We start from the raw sequence: 17,768 nt of genomic DNA on the forward strand, positions 1-17,768 counted from the left end.
ATTTGGTGACATCCTTCAGAAGACAAAAATGAACAATTAAATTTTGAAGCAAATGCTCTCTTGTAGATGTATTTACATAAATAAAATGTCCTAAACATTCTGAAAATACTCTGGATTTTCTTCTCTGTAGGGTTCATGACCATTAATGGTCTACGGTATGAAACTTTAACATTTTGATATTGGAGTTGAATGCTAAAAAAGAAAATAAGAGACAAGTCTTTTCAAGAAAACATCCACAACATTTTGAATGCGATAAATACGTTCAGCACGTCAAAAAACACAAATGTAACCACATATGTACACACTATGAGGACAAAATGGCACAAATCCATATAAATCAAGAAACAAATCTAGCTTTAATTTTTTTCCAGAAACTACTCCGTTTATACAGAAGGACTACAACTCCCACAATGATCCTTGCCTGCTTGACAAATCTGACAAAGGTTATGTAGCAACTTACTTTTAAAAACGGCAACGGTTCACGTTTTGAGGTAATGTCAATGTAATCTTTTTAGGTAATGTCAACCACATACCTTAATTTACTAAATAAAAAAGAAAATCGCGATTTTCTGTAATTCTGAACAGGCGCTATCATGAACATGTCTGTTTTGGGGTCCATCACGCCAGGGTCCTTCCGCTGAGGCTTCCCCACGTGAGTGTACGAGCATGATGGTGTACTGTAAATGAGTCTTAGTTTTATTTCTCAAAGGTGGTATTTAATATTTACAGAGTATTTTGCTTAATCGATACAACATTTAAGGTATGTCTTATAATATTAATGAACATGCTCATAGTTTTGTCTGTGCGCTATGTAAAATGTGTTTAATGTCTGCTCGTGTTTCCTTCATTTCTCAATGTAAAACTGACTATTTGATGTTCGGTGCAGTTTTGGAGCAATGGCGACTTTTAGGAAGAAGGTGGACAATCGCATTCGTGTCCAGATAGAAAACGGTGTCGCACAACATCACCGGTCGATGTTCGTGATAGTTGGTGATCGTGGCAGAGATCAGGTGAGGCAAAACTGTGTTTAATAATGCTATAATAATGTAATACGTTTGCAGAAACTCACTCATTTGTGCACTTTGCCTCCAGGTTGTCATTCTCCACCACATGCTGTCTAAAGCAACCGTCAGGGCCCGGCCATCAGTGTTATGGTGTTACAAGAAGGAGCTTGTCTTTAGCAGGTATGATTACTCAAAAAACAAAACACCTAATTCATTGAGGAGGACAAAAACACCTCATTTTTATTCAGAGGCACTGAATAAGTACTTTACAAGCTATCAGAATGTAATCTTTTTAATGTAAATCAATGAGATCTTTGATAGCATACTAACATAAAGTGCACATATTTATTACACAGTAAAGTGCACATATTAAGTACACAATATTAACTGTCACTCTATATCTTCCAATAATGTCTTTAAATGCTTAGTTTTATTATCAATAGCTCCCCGAACAATATTAACTATTATTTCCAGACCCTTATTCATCTGACTAGACTTTAAAATTGTGTGCTGCCAGGTACACTTGATAGAAATAAATCTGTCGTTTTACAGCAATCGGAAGAAGAGGATGCGACAGCTGCAGAAGAAGATCAAAACAGGCACGCTGAACCTAAAAGAGGACGATCCATTTGAGCTCTTCATTGCTGCAACCAACATCCGCTACTGCTACTACAATGAAACTCACAAGATCCTGGGAAACACTTACGGCATGTGCGTTCTGCAGGTAATGTCAGTGACACACACCTCAGAATGTGATCCAGTAGGCTACAGTAGGGTTAAGTTCATCTCACTTTCTGTTTCAGGACTTTGAAGCTCTCACTCCCAACCTCTTGGCTCGGACCGTTGAGACTGTCGAAGGTGGAGGCATTGTGGTCATTCTTCTGAGGACTGTGAAGTCCCTGAAGCAGCTGTACACAATGACAATGGTAGATGGCCTCTTAAATGCTTCTCTGCCAATACGAAGCTGGTAATCTGCGTGTGAATATATTTTTTAAAATGTGTGTTTTCTTTCAGGATGTTCATTCTCGATACAGGACAGAGGCTCACCAGGATGTTGTTGGAAGGTTCAATGAAAGGTCAGTCTTTTGACATTTAATTACAAAACCCCCATATATATATCAGTGGCGTGCAGTGGTGTTCTGAAATGAGGAGGCACATTTTTTTATTTATTTATGAATCAAATGTAAATTCATGTGCATTACTCTTAACGTTGACACATCTTCCTTGTTAAATGAACATTACTTTACATTACATTAAAAAAGAAAAAAAGAAACCAAATACAATTCTATTTTGTAATTTTACATTAACAATGTATTGTAATAAATTATCAAAACCAAGTCAATCTCATCATCATCAGTTAGTGTTTTAAGCATTTCTACATTCATTCCAAAATAATAACTAAAGGCAGTAACAATTTAAACAATATATTTTATTTGTGTATTGATGTTTTTCTTTTTAATAGTCAACTTAGGCTATTTTGGATCATCAGTCATGCTCCGTAAACACCGTCTGTCACAGACACGAAGATGCATTTTTAATTTCACCAAGCTGATTGCACTAAAAATCATGTTTTCAGTCCATTTCAAGTTTGATTTTGACGTGACATAAAGCGGTGGTATCTAACTGGGTGATCTGTTTACTTACTTTTCAATTAGTCTTCCCATTGACACCATCATTTATTCATTCAAACTGACGCGCAGAACGTGCATGTAAACAAGAGGCGGGATTTATCGCACAAACCAATCATATCCAATCATAACCAATTAAATCCAATCATAGCGCGATGGAGACATTGCCTCCTCTCACGTGACTTTCCCCCATTCATTCTCAATTACCCCCCACAAAACCCACCGCACGCTATAGGGGTCTAATGGTTTTCTATGAGAGCAAAGGGAGGCATGACTCCTGCTGTAACTTTACCTGTGGGTGTCGCTGTTGGGCAGTGTTCCTTAAGAAATACGAGTGACTTGCGCTCTTTTTAATGACGTAATTTGTAATATTTGTGTTGTTTTATATGTAATATGGATTATTTTCTCATCCTTTTTTTTTTTTTTTTTTTTTTTTTTTTTTTTTTTTTTTTTTTGAGGAGGCACTGCCTCCCTTGCCACCAAAAAAATATTCGGACACTTTGACCTGACCATGTTTTGCTTAAGTGTTTTATATATATATATATATATATATATATATATAATATACATACAGGGCTTGACATTAACTTTTTTGCTCACCAGCCACTGTGGCTAGTGGTTTTCCAAAGTTACTAGCCACTCAGCATTTTCACTGGCCACAATTTTGCTGTTGGGAAATTACATTTTATATAATTCAAGTTGACTTTGGCATGCTTAAATTACTTGATTGAGTCATTTTACTTGATTTACAAGATTTAAAACTCTTTCAAACTTTCAAATGCAGATTGACCACCCAAATCACTACATTGTATATCAGCTGGTATGTACAGTTATTTTTGTTAGGCTATATAAAAAGAACAAAGAAGCAAATTACAAATAGTACATTTTTAAAAATCTTTTTTCAGATACAGTACATATAAACTCAAAATTACGAGGAAAAAAAGTCAGAATTGTGAGATTAAAAAGTCGCAATTATCTTTTAAAATGTTTTATTCCGTGGCGGAAACAAGTACTCACTACTCAGTATCAACAAGTACCAAAAATGAAAGAATCTGTATCAGACTCATTCTGGAAAAAGTGGTATCGGTGCATCCCTAGTACATACCCTATCTTGTACTATCCTGTAAGAAAGAAAAAAAAATGCAAAAATTATGCTTGTCATATTTTTCCCAGATTCATCCTGTCTCTTACTTCCTGTAAGACATGTGTTGTGATTGATGACCAACTCAACATTCTGCCAATCTCCAGTCACGTTGCCAACATCAAACCTGTCCCTCCAAAATCACAGGTAAGCCTTGTTCATAACTGCACAGTGTTTCTTTGCTAATTACTGTATATGAATTCCATAATCTTTGTTTTTGCCAACAGGATGATAGACTGTCTCCACGGGAACAAGAGCTGAAGGACCTGAAGGAGTCTTTACAGGACACACAGCCGGTTGGCGTTCTAGTAGACGGCTGTAAAACTATGGACCAGGTATAATCTAAATAACTCTTGATGCTGATATGTTTCATGTGGCACAACTAGTGTTTATTTAACCTGTGTTTATGTCTTCAGGCCAAAGCAGTGCTGAAGTTCATTGAGGCTATTTCAGAGAAGACCTTGAGGAGCACTGTGGCTCTTACGGCTGCCCGCGGTCGAGGTAAATCTGCTGCTCTGGGATTGGCTATAGCCGGAGCTGTTGCATTTGGGTATGTAGTACAGTGTTATGATTATGAATAAGCTCTTGTTTTCTTGTTACGTTTGCCTCCTGACTGGATTTTATACATATATATAACTTAATGCCCTTGTGTTGTGTTTCTCTTCTCAGCTATTCAAATATTTTTGTCACATCGCCCAGCCCAGACAATCTGCACACGCTGTTTGAGTTCGTATTTAAAGGTTTTGATGCCCTCCAGTATCAGGTAATTATCAACGAACATCATCAATGAACATCATTAGATATGACCTAATCACAGCCAGACCCAGACTATATTAAAATAGTGTATTACTGTAAATAGCACTTATAAAAATGTTATTTACAGTAATGCAATTCTAAGGCAACACATGGATATTTACGACTGTAATTGTTTTAATAAACTGAGTTAGTATTTTAGTGTCATTAATATACTATTAATAGTTTTTATTGCATATTTTCTGTTTTCATTTTAATTTAGATAAAGTTTTAGTGATTTTGTTTAAGATTAGTTTGTGTGTTTTTGTATGGAAGCTTGTTTCCGCCACTAAGGTAATTGTGACTTTTTATCTCACAATTTTCTGGAAATTGCAAGTTTATATCACCCAATTCTGACTTTTTATCTCACAATTCTGATTTTTTCTTGCAATTGTGAGTTTATATCACGCAATTCTGACTTTATATCTCACAATTCTGACTTTTTTTCTCAGAATTGCGAGATATAAATTCACAATTGCATTTAATAAAGTCAGAATTGTGAGATATAAACTCACCATTCTGAGATAAAACGTAATTTTTCCGTCACAATTGGACATAACAGGCAATTGCGAGTTCATATCTCACAATTCTGACTTTATAACTCACTATTCTGACTTTATATCATGCAATTGTGAGTTTATTTCTCGCAATTCTGAGAACAAAAGTCAGAATTGTGAGATAAAAAGTCACAATTACCTTTATTTTTTTATTTAATGGCGGAGACAAGCTTTCATAGTTTTTGTCTATAGAGATTTTATTCTTTTTTTATTTCAGTTTTAGTTGTTCTAGTAAAATAAATGTAAATGAGAAATGTTGCCTTGGTTTTTATATTTTATTTTTGTATTATATATATATATATATATATATATTTTTTTTTTTATTGTTTAATTTTATTTTTTCAATTAACACGATTTTTTTAAATAGTTTTAGTTTTAGCTAACTATGATAACCCGTGTCAGTTAAATGATTTAAACCCTGATCATTTCTTTAACATTTGCTAAAATATTATTATAGGTAAATATGTTATCTACTAGTAGGAGAATATAAATCAGACATTTATGCATACATCTGAGGGAACTACTTCAAACCAGATTTATTTATTTTTTTAATTGTAGGAACATCTGGACTATGAAATAATCCAGTCTTTGAACCCAGAGTTTAACAAAGCTGTGGTTCGTGTGAACATCTTCAAAGAACATCGACAGACCATTCAGGTATACAGACTTCCATCTCTGCATTTCTTTCCATCATTTTTCATGCAAATATTTGTTGAGTTGTGGAGTCTCAGATACTGTCTTTGCTTAATTTAGTTAATTTATTCCACTTTAGTATATTTTGGAAGTTTAGAAACAACATGTTCATATGGTGCATTTTGCATCATTCACAACTATAATAGTAATTATAATAAAAATTTTCTTGAACTCTTTTGATCTGCAGTACATTCACCCAGCTGATGCGGTGAAGTTAGGCCAGGCAGAGCTGCTAGTCATCGACGAGGCTGCTGCTATCCCACTGCCTTTAGTGAAGAAACTACTAGGACCATACCTTGTGTTTATGGCATCTACGATCAATGGGTGTGTATTTTGAAGAGCTGTTACATTTTGATCTTTTTACAATGGTATAATAGCAATGCCTTAACCCTTATGTCACCATGCAGCTATGAGGGCACCGGTCGCTCTCTGTCTCTTAAGCTGATTCAGCAGTTGAGGCAGCAGAGCGCAGACAGCCAGCAGAACCTCTCGGCTGAGAACAGAAACACCAGCACAGCCAGACTGGCAGCAGGTATCCTCCAATGTCCTTTTGCTTTTTAAATATAATAGAGTGCAACAGTGCCTGCCCATCTCTTCACTTGCCACAAGATAACCAGAATTTAAAACATGTTCCTGACTGATGATATGTGTTTAATGTGTAAATGCGCTCTGCAGCACGAAGCCTTCATGAGGTGACCCTCCACGAGTCTATCCGCTATGGCCAGGGGGATCATGTGGAGAAATGGTTGAATGAACTGCTGTGCTTGGACTGTCTGAGTGTACCACGCATCATTTCCGGCTGCCCTTTACCCCAGACATGCGACCTGTATCCTCTAAAAGTCGATTTTTATGTTCATGCTAATTTCATACTAGTATGGTAACCCATTCCCGCCACATAAGAAAAAAAAACTTGTTTTGTTAAAGAATAATTATGAGATTAAAAAGTCAAAATCATTATGACATAAAAAGTCTATTTTTGTCATAATCATGACATTTTATCTCATAATTTTGACTCTGTCATAATACGATTTATCTTTTTAACTTTGTCAGAATTTTGACAATTTTAAGTTTTTTTTCTCTTATGTGGGCTGCCTGTCTGTCTTTCACATGATTTTATTTACTATCATCACCACCAGACCTGTAAAAACATGCCTGATTTCTCAAAATAACACAACACTGTGTGTAAACATCTCTCACCTGCTTTAGATTTACCCTAGATTCACCCATCTGCCTAAACATTAGATTTCTTTAACCCCATATTCCAGTTATTATGTGAATCGAGACACGTTGTTTTGTTATCACAAAGCTTCGGAGACTTTCCTTCAGCGTCTCATGGCACTTTACGTAGCATCACATTACAAGGTAAATCTTGGTTTTTAGACCAGTGGTTCTTAATCTTTTTGACTCAAAGCCTCTGGTTGTCCAACTCAATATTTGAAGGCTATTTCTAGTATTTCTGCCGTATTTATGACAAAGCTGTTTGTTTCCAAAAATTTTTTTAAACTGGGAGTACTGATAGATTTAATTAACCACAATTCATTTTGTGATTTCGGAAGTTTTACAAACTGCGTGTTCTTAGGTTAAATTTGTTTTTAACTAAAGAACACGTGGGAAAACGTTTATTTTCAACCTTCATTTTGACCCTCCTTCTGAAATTATCATTTTTTTTCAATTTATCCATGAAATTAGCCATTAAAATAGACTATCCACTTGTTTCTGAAGTCTGTTCAGAGACGCAAACAAGCTGTTTAAACTGGACGTGTCAAATCGAACGTTCTTTCACTCTTCCATTTGTCCTGTTGTCGACAGACTCAAGTGTGTGGAGTATGTCAGAAACTGAACACACATCTGTATACTGTATCAGTGTAGACAGCATCAGTGATTATAATGGCTTCTATTTGCGTTTGACGCGACGCTCACATTCAGTGTAGACAAATGTCAGCGACTGAATGCCAGTGGTCAGGGCCTATGGTGCGATGATGTATAATTATTCGTCAATGTCTTGCTCTGGGGGCAGTCATATGCAAATGTATTTGCCCGTGTGACGTCACAGATCCCACAATATCAAAATAAGCCGTTTTTGGAGCCTGATTAAATAAATGCTTTGTTTGTAATGAGGAGGACGTTTTAAGATATGAAACTTGCAGGATGTTTTAATGGTACAAAGACGTCTTATATGACAAAAGATCAAGGCAAATTTGATTTCTCATGTCATGACCCCTTTAATACTTATTTTAGTCATCTTGAGGACCCCAGGGCCCTGGTTGAGAACCACTGTATTAGCGCATTACATAATGTCACAAACTCTAAACCAAATTTGAATCAATCTCCTCTCCCTCCTCAGAATTCACCCAATGACCTTCAGATGCTCTCGGATGCTCCTGCTCACCATCTCTTTTGCCTGCTTCCCCCTGTTCCACCCACAAAGAATTCACTCCCAGAGGTCCTAGCAGTTGTGCAAGTACGGCCAAAGCTATTTAATTCCAGTACTGCTAAATCTGTGTTGAAGTATGTTGTTAACTCTGAACTGTAAACTCTGTAATTTCAGGTGTGTCTGGAAGGAGAGATCTCACGCCAATCCATCCTCACCAGCTTGTCCAGAGGGAAGAAAGCTTCAGGAGATCTCATTCCCTGGACTGTTTCGGAACAGGTAACATATCTGAATTTAAAATGAAGCTACAGTTCACAAGTTTGGGGTCACTAAGATATATATATATATATATATATAATGAAATTAATACTTTTATTTAGCAAGGATGTATTGAATTGATCAAAAGTGACAGTAAAGACATTTATTATCTTTCAAAAGATTTCTTTTTCAAATAAATGCAAAACAAGTATCATGGTTTCCACAAAAATATTAAGTAGCACACCTGTTTTCAACATTGATAATAACAAGAAATGTTTTTTGAGCAACAAAACATATTAGAATGATTTCTGAAGGATCATGTGACACTGAAGACTGGAGTAATAATGCTGAAAATTCAGCTTTGATCACAGGAATAAATTACATTTCAAAATATATTTATATAGAAAACAGTTATTCAAACTGTAAAAAATATTTCAGAATTTTACTGTTTTTACTGTATTTTGATCAAATAAATGCAGCCTTGGTGAGCAGAAGAGGCTTCTTTAAAAGCATTTAACATTCAAAAATCTTACTGACCCCAGATTTTTTGAAAAATAGTTAGTGTACATAGATTATTTATGTCATACTGTCAAATAAATGTTTCAGTGAGTGACTCTGAAATGACTCTGATGCTCTTGTGTTTTTGCTTTTAGTTTCAAGACTCTGAATTCGGAGGTCTCTCTGGTGGCAGGATCGTCCGTATTGCTGTGAACCCTGATTATCAAGGGGTAAATTACTTGCTTTTCCTCCTCTGTTTATATACAGCCTCAGTTATGTTCATTGAACAGCTCACATATAGAAGTTGCTTCATTATTGCCTTGTTTGCCCAGTTATGTCATTACCCATGTGTGACTCATTGTGCCACTCTGTAGATGGGTTACGGCAGTCGTGCTTTGCAACTGCTGCAGCAATATTATGAGGGCCAGTTTCCTCTCTTGGATGAGCAAGAACAGACATCAACCAGCGCAATCACGTCTGTGAGCAGTGAGGTAATGCTCTGTTTGCACCATCACCCAGAAATGTTCATGGAAGTGTGTGTGGCACCATGTTTTTAGTGGACATTTCTGTAGGTAAACATGGCTGTATTATATTAATCCATGTAGTTAGAAAATATTAAATTAAATAATCCTTTCTTGTGTTCATATAGTGATAATCACTTGATCATATTTATCAAGATTTGTTCTGTATTTTACTTCTTACATTTAAACATTTTGAAACATTTTTCAAAAGTTTTGTTAAAGGCCTTTGTTTTGAATAAGTGACCTCTAGTGGCGAAAATGTACATATTGTGCCTTTTAAAATAACCCCAACCCTTTCTGTTTTAATATATTTTAAAAGTAATTTATTCCAGTGATGTCAAAGCTGAAATTTCAGCATCTTTTCTCCAGTCTTCAGTGTCACATGGTCCTTCAGAAATCATTCTAATATGCTGATTTGATGCTCAAGAAACTTTATAAATGTTGAAAACAGTTATTTTTATGGAAACGTTTTTTTTTTTTAGGATTCTTTGATATTCAAAAGATAGAAAATTTAAAATACATTATTAATGTCTTTACTGTCACTTTACACAATTTTTGTGTCCTAGCTAAAGAATTCATTTTTTTTCTTTTCATTCTTACTGTTTATCACTCAGCGCTGATTTATTCTGTGCAGAATTGATTAAAATTGATATACTACTATATCAGTGACAGATTTGACCTTTTTGTACAAAATAAGAACTAAAGTATAGTCCTCTGTGCAGCAATGTGTACAATAAGATTATAATTCAAGATTTCTTTTATGCAATTCAGTAGTTATAAATGCCACTTCACTGATAAAGTAGCATATTATCTGGATCAAAAGCTGTGATAAATAAGAATAATGCAAGGATACACTTTTTTTTTTTTTTTTAAAGGTGATGTAGTTGCATTGTACTTAAATAAGTACAGAGTAATATTAATTAACTACATGTACTTACTATAAAGTTACAGGTTTGATTTAGGGTTAGTTACTTGTAATTATGCATAATTTACTGTTATTACCAAGTACTTGTAGTAACATATAACTACGTCACCCTAAAATAAAGTGTTACCTAATGTAAGTATGGATTCTGAAAAGAGTATATATTTTTCATTCATGTCCATGTTCAGGCTGTCAGTCTTCTAGAGGAGGTGGTGTCTCCTAGGAAAGACCTGCCACCGCTGCTGTTGAAGCTGAATGAGAGGAGAGCCGAGAGGCTGGACTACCTGGGAGTGTCTTACGGTCTCACTCCTCAACTGCTCAAGTAAGATGCTTCGTGCAAGCAGATTTTTTGATATTTGCATTGCAATACTATTACAAAACATGTTCTTAACTCCTTACTCTCTCTGCTTTCTTTCCCATCCAGATTCTGGAAAAAGGCTGGATTTGTTCCTGTTTATTTAAGACAGACCCCGGTAAGGATACCACTTTTTTTTTTTTCTCTCTGTATTGTCAGGTAGTGTTGTTAAAAGTACAGACTTCGGTGCCAAGTCGGTACTGAAATTTTAAAAATGTGACGATACCAGCATTTCCCCCTAGCATTTTGGAAAAAAAAAAAAAAAAAGTGAAAGTGAAGTGACGTAGCCAAGTATGGTGTCCCATACTCGGAAATTGTGCTAACCTTTGGGTTACAAGTCTGACTCTCTAACCATTAGGTCACGACTGCCCCAATTTGGATTCTTAAACACCTCTGATTGGCCATTGTGTTCACATGCTCAACAGATACGTCTGTGATTGGCTACAATGATCAACGCTTCAAAAACATGTTGTAAATAGACGTGATGCTCTTCACCAAGCGCTTCCACAGATACACACGGGAGTGTTTTTGTCTATAATAGGGCTGGGACAATAAATCCATTCATCTCGATTCGTGGATCGATTCTGAGATTTTCCGAATGCATCGCGATTCTCTCTTGAATCGATTCTGAGCTCAGTTTTTAACAGCAGATGGCGCTCTATGCTAGTTTTTAACTGCACGCTCAAATGAAGAAGAGCGCTCGTGTGTTCGGCTGAGTCTGAGAATGTACTTGCAAAATGCTTTAATGATGTGAGATTAATTAACTTGTAATTTGCTTCAACCTTTTCAAATTTTATGAATGATTATTTTATAGAAGGTTCAAGTGGTGTGTGTAAGGAATTGGAAGCAAGCAGAGTACGGTGCACGCAGTGCCATCTGCTGTTAAAAACTAAACTCAGAATCGATTCGAGAGAGAATCGTGATGCATTCGGAAAATCTCAGAATCGATCCAGAATCATTTCTCGCTTCGCGATTCAACGATTTATTGTCCCAGCCCTAGTCTATAATATATTCGCTGATAATACGCCTGCTTTCAAACGCTCCCATGTGTATCTGCGTAAGCGCTCGGTGAAGAGCGTCACATGGCTATTTACAATATTTTTGAAGCATTGATCATTGTAGCCAATCACAGACATATCTGTTGAGTGCGTGAACACAATGGCCAATCAGAGGTGTTTAAGAATCCAAAATGCTGGTATTGTCAGATTCTTAAAATTTCAGTATCGAAATCTTTACTTTTGACAACACTATTGTCAGGACTGTTTCTCTTTTTGTAACTTTGTAGTAAGTGGAATGTTGTTATATTGTGGCCTGTAGAATGACCTGACAGGAGAGCACTCCTGCATTATGCTGAAGGAGCTCAATACTGAGGAGTCAACAGAGCAGGACCACTGGCTCTCTGCTTTTTGGAAGGGTGAGAATTCACAATCTCTCAGAATAATCCAGTGTGAAGGCTGCATTTGACCAGTTAGAATCAATTATTCCTGAGGGCTGTGTATTAATACATATAATGCTCACTCAGCTATATATTTCTGATTTCAAAGACTAACGTTTCTTGTGTTGGACAGATTTCCGGCGGCGGTTCCTCTCCCTGCTGTCCTTCCAGTTCAGCAAATTTAACCCAACCCTGGCCCTCAACATACTGCAGAACAAGAGCGCTAAGGACGACAACCCAGCAGGTACAGACCCACATCTGCCACCTCATTAGACTAAATGCTCTGTGGGTGTGTGTTGGTTAAAGATAACCTTTCATGCATCTGTCTTTTCAGCTCTCACCAGTGCTGAGCTCGCTGCCACATTCACTCCATATGACCTGAAGCGTTTGGAGATGTATTCAAGAAACATGGTGGACTATCACCTCATCATGGACATGATCCCTGTTGTTGCACGCATGTATTTCCTCAAACAGTTAGGAAACATGGGGCTTTCTGCTGCCCAGTCTGTAAGTCAGCTATGTGTGCTTTTAAGTTTAAGTCCAAGTATAAGAATTTTCTTTATTTAAGGGCAAAATTTATCTATTTACAAGTATAATTGACATATGCACCCTTTATTAGAATATTATTAAAAAGTTGTTAAAGATTTTGTAAGCATATTGCATAGTTGTGCTGGGAGTCAACTGTTTTATTTGTGATAACGCACGTCAAATTTGTAGTTGAAGTATACTACTTCCTGTTTCTCCTTTTTTTGCATAGTAAAATCAAACCTGTAGTTTGCAAATAATTTTGTCAGATAAATACCTTAACCAAGTGTTTTGCCGACTCGTATTTAAAATATATAAAATATTTTTCTCACATTTTGATGGTTTAATCGAACTTGTAGAGTTATTAAAAACAAATATTCCTTCCAGACATCACTTTTGTACGGAGCCCCTAAAGGGACATGATGAAGGAAAAAAAAAAAATGAGATGGAAGGAAAAAATGGTCAATGCTTTTGCATTCTCTTGAAAATGTTTCTCTTTCCCTCAAGAAACTTTTTTTGTTTGCTCACAAAATGTTTTTCCCTGAGACACTTTGCATTCGCTCGCAAAATGTTTTGCGTTCCTCCGAGAAACTTTGCGTTCCCTCGCAAAATGTTTGTTTCCCCTGAGATATTTGTACACGCACAAAATATTTGCGTTTCCTCCGAGAAACTTTGATTACTCGCAAAATATTTGTTTCCCCAAGAAACTTTGCGTTTGCTCACAAAATGTTTGTTTCCCTGAGACACTTTGCGTTAACTTGCAAAATGTTTTGCGTTCCTTTGAGAAACTTTGCATTCACTCGCAAAGCGTTTTGCATTCCCCCGAAACACCTTGTGCTCGCTCAGAAAATATTGCATTTCCCCCGAGACACAACGTTTCTCGGGGGAACGCAGAAGCATTGAAATATTTTTTCCTCCCATCTCATATTTTTTCTATCACCATGTCCTCTTAGTGGCTTTGTACTTTTGGCCACTACTGTATATGTAAATTAAAATTAAGTTATTTCATTAGTTTGAGTTTATATTTGAGGCTGAATTTACATCGCTGGTGTGTGTACTACATAATCGATTCTTTCTTCAGGCTCTGCTGTTGGGAATTGGGCTTCAACACAAGAGTATAGATGAGCTGGAGAAGGCGATTGATCTGCCCGCTTCTCAGCTTATGGGCCTGTTCAATCGTGTCATCCGTAAAGTAGTGCAGGTGAGACAAAACAAGCCCTCTCTCCTTGTCTTTCATACACGCACTGATTAAAACAGCATAGAAGGACTAGAACCGAACCTTCTTTTCAGAGTGAGGAAAACACTGCATGGATCTACTGTTCTGTAATGTTTTGGTTTGTAGCTATTGTTTGATTCCATCTTTTCTGCAGTTCTTCAACACTCTTCAGGAGAAAGCAGTTGAAGCAGAGATGGTGGCCACCAAAGACATAAGCATGGAACCAACTGTGCAGACACTAACTGAAGATCTGGTATGAGACTCTAGATTATTATTTTGTGGGAAAAAAAAATGTCTAAAAATAATCAGAATAATCTGGAGTCGATAAGACTTTTTTTAATGTTTTTGAAAGAAGTCTCATGCTTGCAAATGCTTCATTTTTTGATGAGTAAAACAGTAATATTGTGAAATAGTTTACAATTTAAAATAACTTTTCTATTTTTAATATATTTTAAAATGTATTCCTGTGATCAAAGCTGAATTTTCAGCATCATTACTCCAGTCTTCAGTGTCACATGATCCTCGAGAAATCATTTTAATATACTAATTTGCAGCTCAAGACACATTTCTGATTACTATCAATGCTGAAAACAGTCAGTACTGTAAATAGATTATTTGATGAATAGCAAGTTCAAAAGAACAGCATTTTATTTGAAATAGAACATTTTTGTAACAAGTTTATCATATTAAAATATAATTTTATCCCTTAGGATGATGCAGGCAAAGAGATCCAGGAGAAACACAAACAGGAAATGGAGAAGATTAAAGACATGAATCTTTCAGAGTGAGTACTCCCAATGCAGTCCAAACTATTTTTATTTAAAGAGGTTTTTTTATTTTTTTTATTTAGGGTTCTTACGCAGTTTGGAAAAGTGTGGAAATGCATGGAATTTCGGTTTGAGTCATTTCCAGGTCTGGATATGCATGGGAAAAAAGAAAACGGAGTATGGAAAACATGTGTTTCCAGACTATTGCCCCTATTCAGTTTTCTACTATAAAATTAAGAATTTCTAAAAATACATTTATCATACAAGCAGAGTGTTTTCATGTGATCCTTTAGTGATTGTCCAACACGACTAAATTAATTCAAGACACATATTTTCATTATGCAAAACTGTTTCTTTACCATAAACAAGTCTCTTTTGAACTTCCATCTTCACTAAATGAATGTGCAACCAGCAACAGATAAAGGAGCAAACGATTAGCTAAATCAGACTGTACTTTGCTCTTTGCTGATCGTGCAACATCAAACCACATTTACAGTATCAAACTGATGTGTCAGAGGTAAATATATGCAGCTTATAAAGTGTTTTAGGTTTCTTCTCATATAAGTGCATGTTATCATTTTTAAGAAAACCAATGAAAAAAATATTGACAGATGACTGTACTATATACCAAATATAATGCTGAAAATAATGCTGTATGAACAATTTGTTAAATATGATCTATAAAAATCTACAGAGAGGTTTGAAAATTTGAGTCTGGAAAGATGTGGAAATTTTGAAATTGCAAATGTTTATTTTTTTTCGAGTTTTCTGAGTCTCTCCATCAGTGTCGACTCCGGTTTGAACAATGTAAGGCTGAACACCGTTACTGACAATCCTCATTTTGGCTGCGTGAGATTCTCCAGCTGTGTTGTTGTTGAGCAACCGAAGCGCGAGCTGTTAAAGCTCCACCCTCTTCTGGAAAGGGGGCCGAGAGCAGCAACTCATTTGCAATTAAAGGGACATACACAAAAACGGCGTGTTTTTGCTCACACCCAAATGGGGCAAATTTGACAAGCTTTAATAAATGATCTGTGGGGTATTTTGAGCTGAAACTCACAGACACTTTCTGGAGACACCAGAGACTTATATTACATCTTGTAAGAGGGCATAATAGGTCCCCTTTAAAATGATAGTTTTTTTAATGTGATTTTCCCACTCATATAGCTGTATTGACCCTCCTTTTCCATTCTGACATTTTATGAAGGTACATGATCCGAGGAGATGATGAGGAATGGGACCAAGTGTTAAAGAAAGCCGGACATACAGCTATTGTTAGCATAAAAAGGTAAGCAGAGATGTTTGGAGCTCGGGTTAGGGAGGATTTTATCTGGGATCATGAACTGCTCTTTATCTTTGTTTTTTTTCCCCTCAGTGATAAAAAAAGAAAACTGGAAGGATTGAACCAGAAAGAACCACGGCAAGACAAGAAGATGAAGAAAAATAAGGACAAAAGGGGCAAATTTGGAAAGAAAACATGAAAGTAATGGACTTTAAAATTAAAACTTGAAATGTATTTGTGCTTGTCGTCTTTTAAGTTTCTCTGGCCAATAGATTTATTCAAATGTGAAGATATGTTTGGATAAAGGATTTTATAGTCAATGCCTATTTGTTTGAGTTTTTTTTTTCAGTGAACCAACAAAATAAAGTTGTACATTGTTGTTTTTTCTTGTTGCCACATTTCAGACATTAATATTTCCATGGTTTAGAGCTCATGTTTTTCCTTTAAAGTTGATTTCAGGATATAAATTTCAATTTGCCATCTGTAAAATAAATAATAATAATCTTATTGTGCATAGCTTGCATTCAAAATCATTAAGATTTCAATGTTTGCTTAACTTAGTGAGTAAAAATGTTAAATTTGAGACAACATCAACAGGAAAATTTTTTTGGAAGTTGGGTCAAAATGGGTCGCATTCTGTTTTCAGGATCACAATGGTGCAAATTAATGTACTTGAGTGCCACACATATGTAACCAGTATGATTCAATACCACTGCACATATTCTATATTGATTTCCCATTGGAAATGATATTACGTGCAGTGTACTATGTATTACAAAGTTTAAACAGTACACTGCAAAACAGTAGTATTGTTATGCTTGGCATGTTGAATATGGTGAAATGCAGTGATCTTTGTGCTCTGATTGTTTAGACATTCACTGGTGGAACTATGATCCTGCTTTGCTCAACAACTAAGATGATAAGGTGACCAGATTTTTTTAAATGGAAACCAGGGACATTTCCTATTTGAGTGGTCAAAATATCACCAAAATCTAATTTGTTATCTAATAATTAAAAAACGGGGACAATTCACCAAAAAACTATCACACTATTAATAGTAACCATTGTAAAAGCAGTTCAAACCAATATGCCTATTATGTTATAGGCCTAAAAAAGTATGACTTTACAGAAGCACATTACAAAAATAAAAACATAAATATAAGATAAATAAAGCGGCATTTAATAAATATTTTTAACATTTATTATTGAATTTAATGTTTTCATTTTCACTGTTCATGCGTAGGCCCTATTCAACTTTTTTTTTTTTATTATTATTTTTAACTATTATTTGTGCAAAACAAAAACTCGTACCATGTTGAGGCCCTGTTATAAAACACATATAAACAGTATTACTTTAATTTAACATGAATAGTTAGTATGTTACTACCTTGCAACCGATAACGATGTTTCTTTTGACAATTGATGATAATGGCGCTCTGCTCTGGTCCAGGTTACGTTCTTGATAAAGCAGCGGCGCGCGCGCGACCAAGTGTAGATAGCCCCCTCTGTTGGTGAACATAATAATCACTACAGTATTGCTTCGAAAACCAACAGGCTGCTGTATATGGATGTTGGTCGGGGTTTTTTGCAATGTATTTGCGAGCTGTTTTGAACGATCTGTAAAACGGGAACATTTCCGGGGACAGAAAACCAGAAACCGAGACTGTCCCCGGAAAACAGGGACTTCTTCTTCTTCTTCGTTGGAGTTTTACGGCAGTTGGCATCCATAGTGTTGCATTACTGCCATCTGCTGTCTCACTTTAACTTACTCCAGTCCTCCTTAGAAAATTAAACAAATATCTCCGT

General features: G+C 35.8%; 1 protein-coding gene across 2 annotated transcripts; it reads left to right on the forward strand.

The window, feature by feature from the left end:
- The first annotated feature begins 524 nt into the window (after positions 1-524).
- Positions 525-16,345, forward strand: nat10 (N-acetyltransferase 10). Of its 2 annotated transcripts, none has more exons than XM_051871327.1 (29): positions 525-652; positions 887-1,010; positions 1,093-1,184; positions 1,557-1,728; positions 1,808-1,930; positions 2,019-2,080; positions 3,806-3,920; positions 4,001-4,108; positions 4,190-4,323; positions 4,443-4,536; positions 5,681-5,779; positions 6,003-6,139; positions 6,223-6,347; positions 6,491-6,641; positions 7,081-7,177; positions 8,160-8,276; positions 8,364-8,465; positions 9,098-9,172; positions 9,317-9,433; positions 10,574-10,707; positions 10,810-10,858; positions 12,058-12,154; positions 12,309-12,419; positions 12,510-12,682; positions 13,782-13,901; positions 14,071-14,169; positions 14,627-14,700; positions 15,888-15,968; positions 16,056-16,345. In XM_051871327.1, exons 2-29 carry the CDS (start codon positions 897-899, stop codon positions 16,159-16,161), a joined length of 3,078 nt encoding a protein of 1,025 aa, XP_051727287.1. In that variant the 5' UTR covers positions 525-652; positions 887-896; the 3' UTR covers positions 16,162-16,345. The 2 variants fall into 2 exon arrangements, with proteins under 2 accessions (XP_051727287.1, XP_051727286.1); XM_051871326.1 differs by having other exon boundaries at positions 610-760.
- The last annotated feature ends 1,423 nt before the right edge of the window (positions 16,346-17,768 follow it).

The sequence above is a fragment of the Ctenopharyngodon idella genome, chromosome 18 (genome assembly GCF_019924925.1).
Source record: "Ctenopharyngodon idella isolate HZGC_01 chromosome 18, HZGC01, whole genome shotgun sequence".
NCBI classification, from domain to species: Eukaryota; Metazoa; Chordata; class Actinopteri; order Cypriniformes; family Xenocyprididae; genus Ctenopharyngodon; species Ctenopharyngodon idella.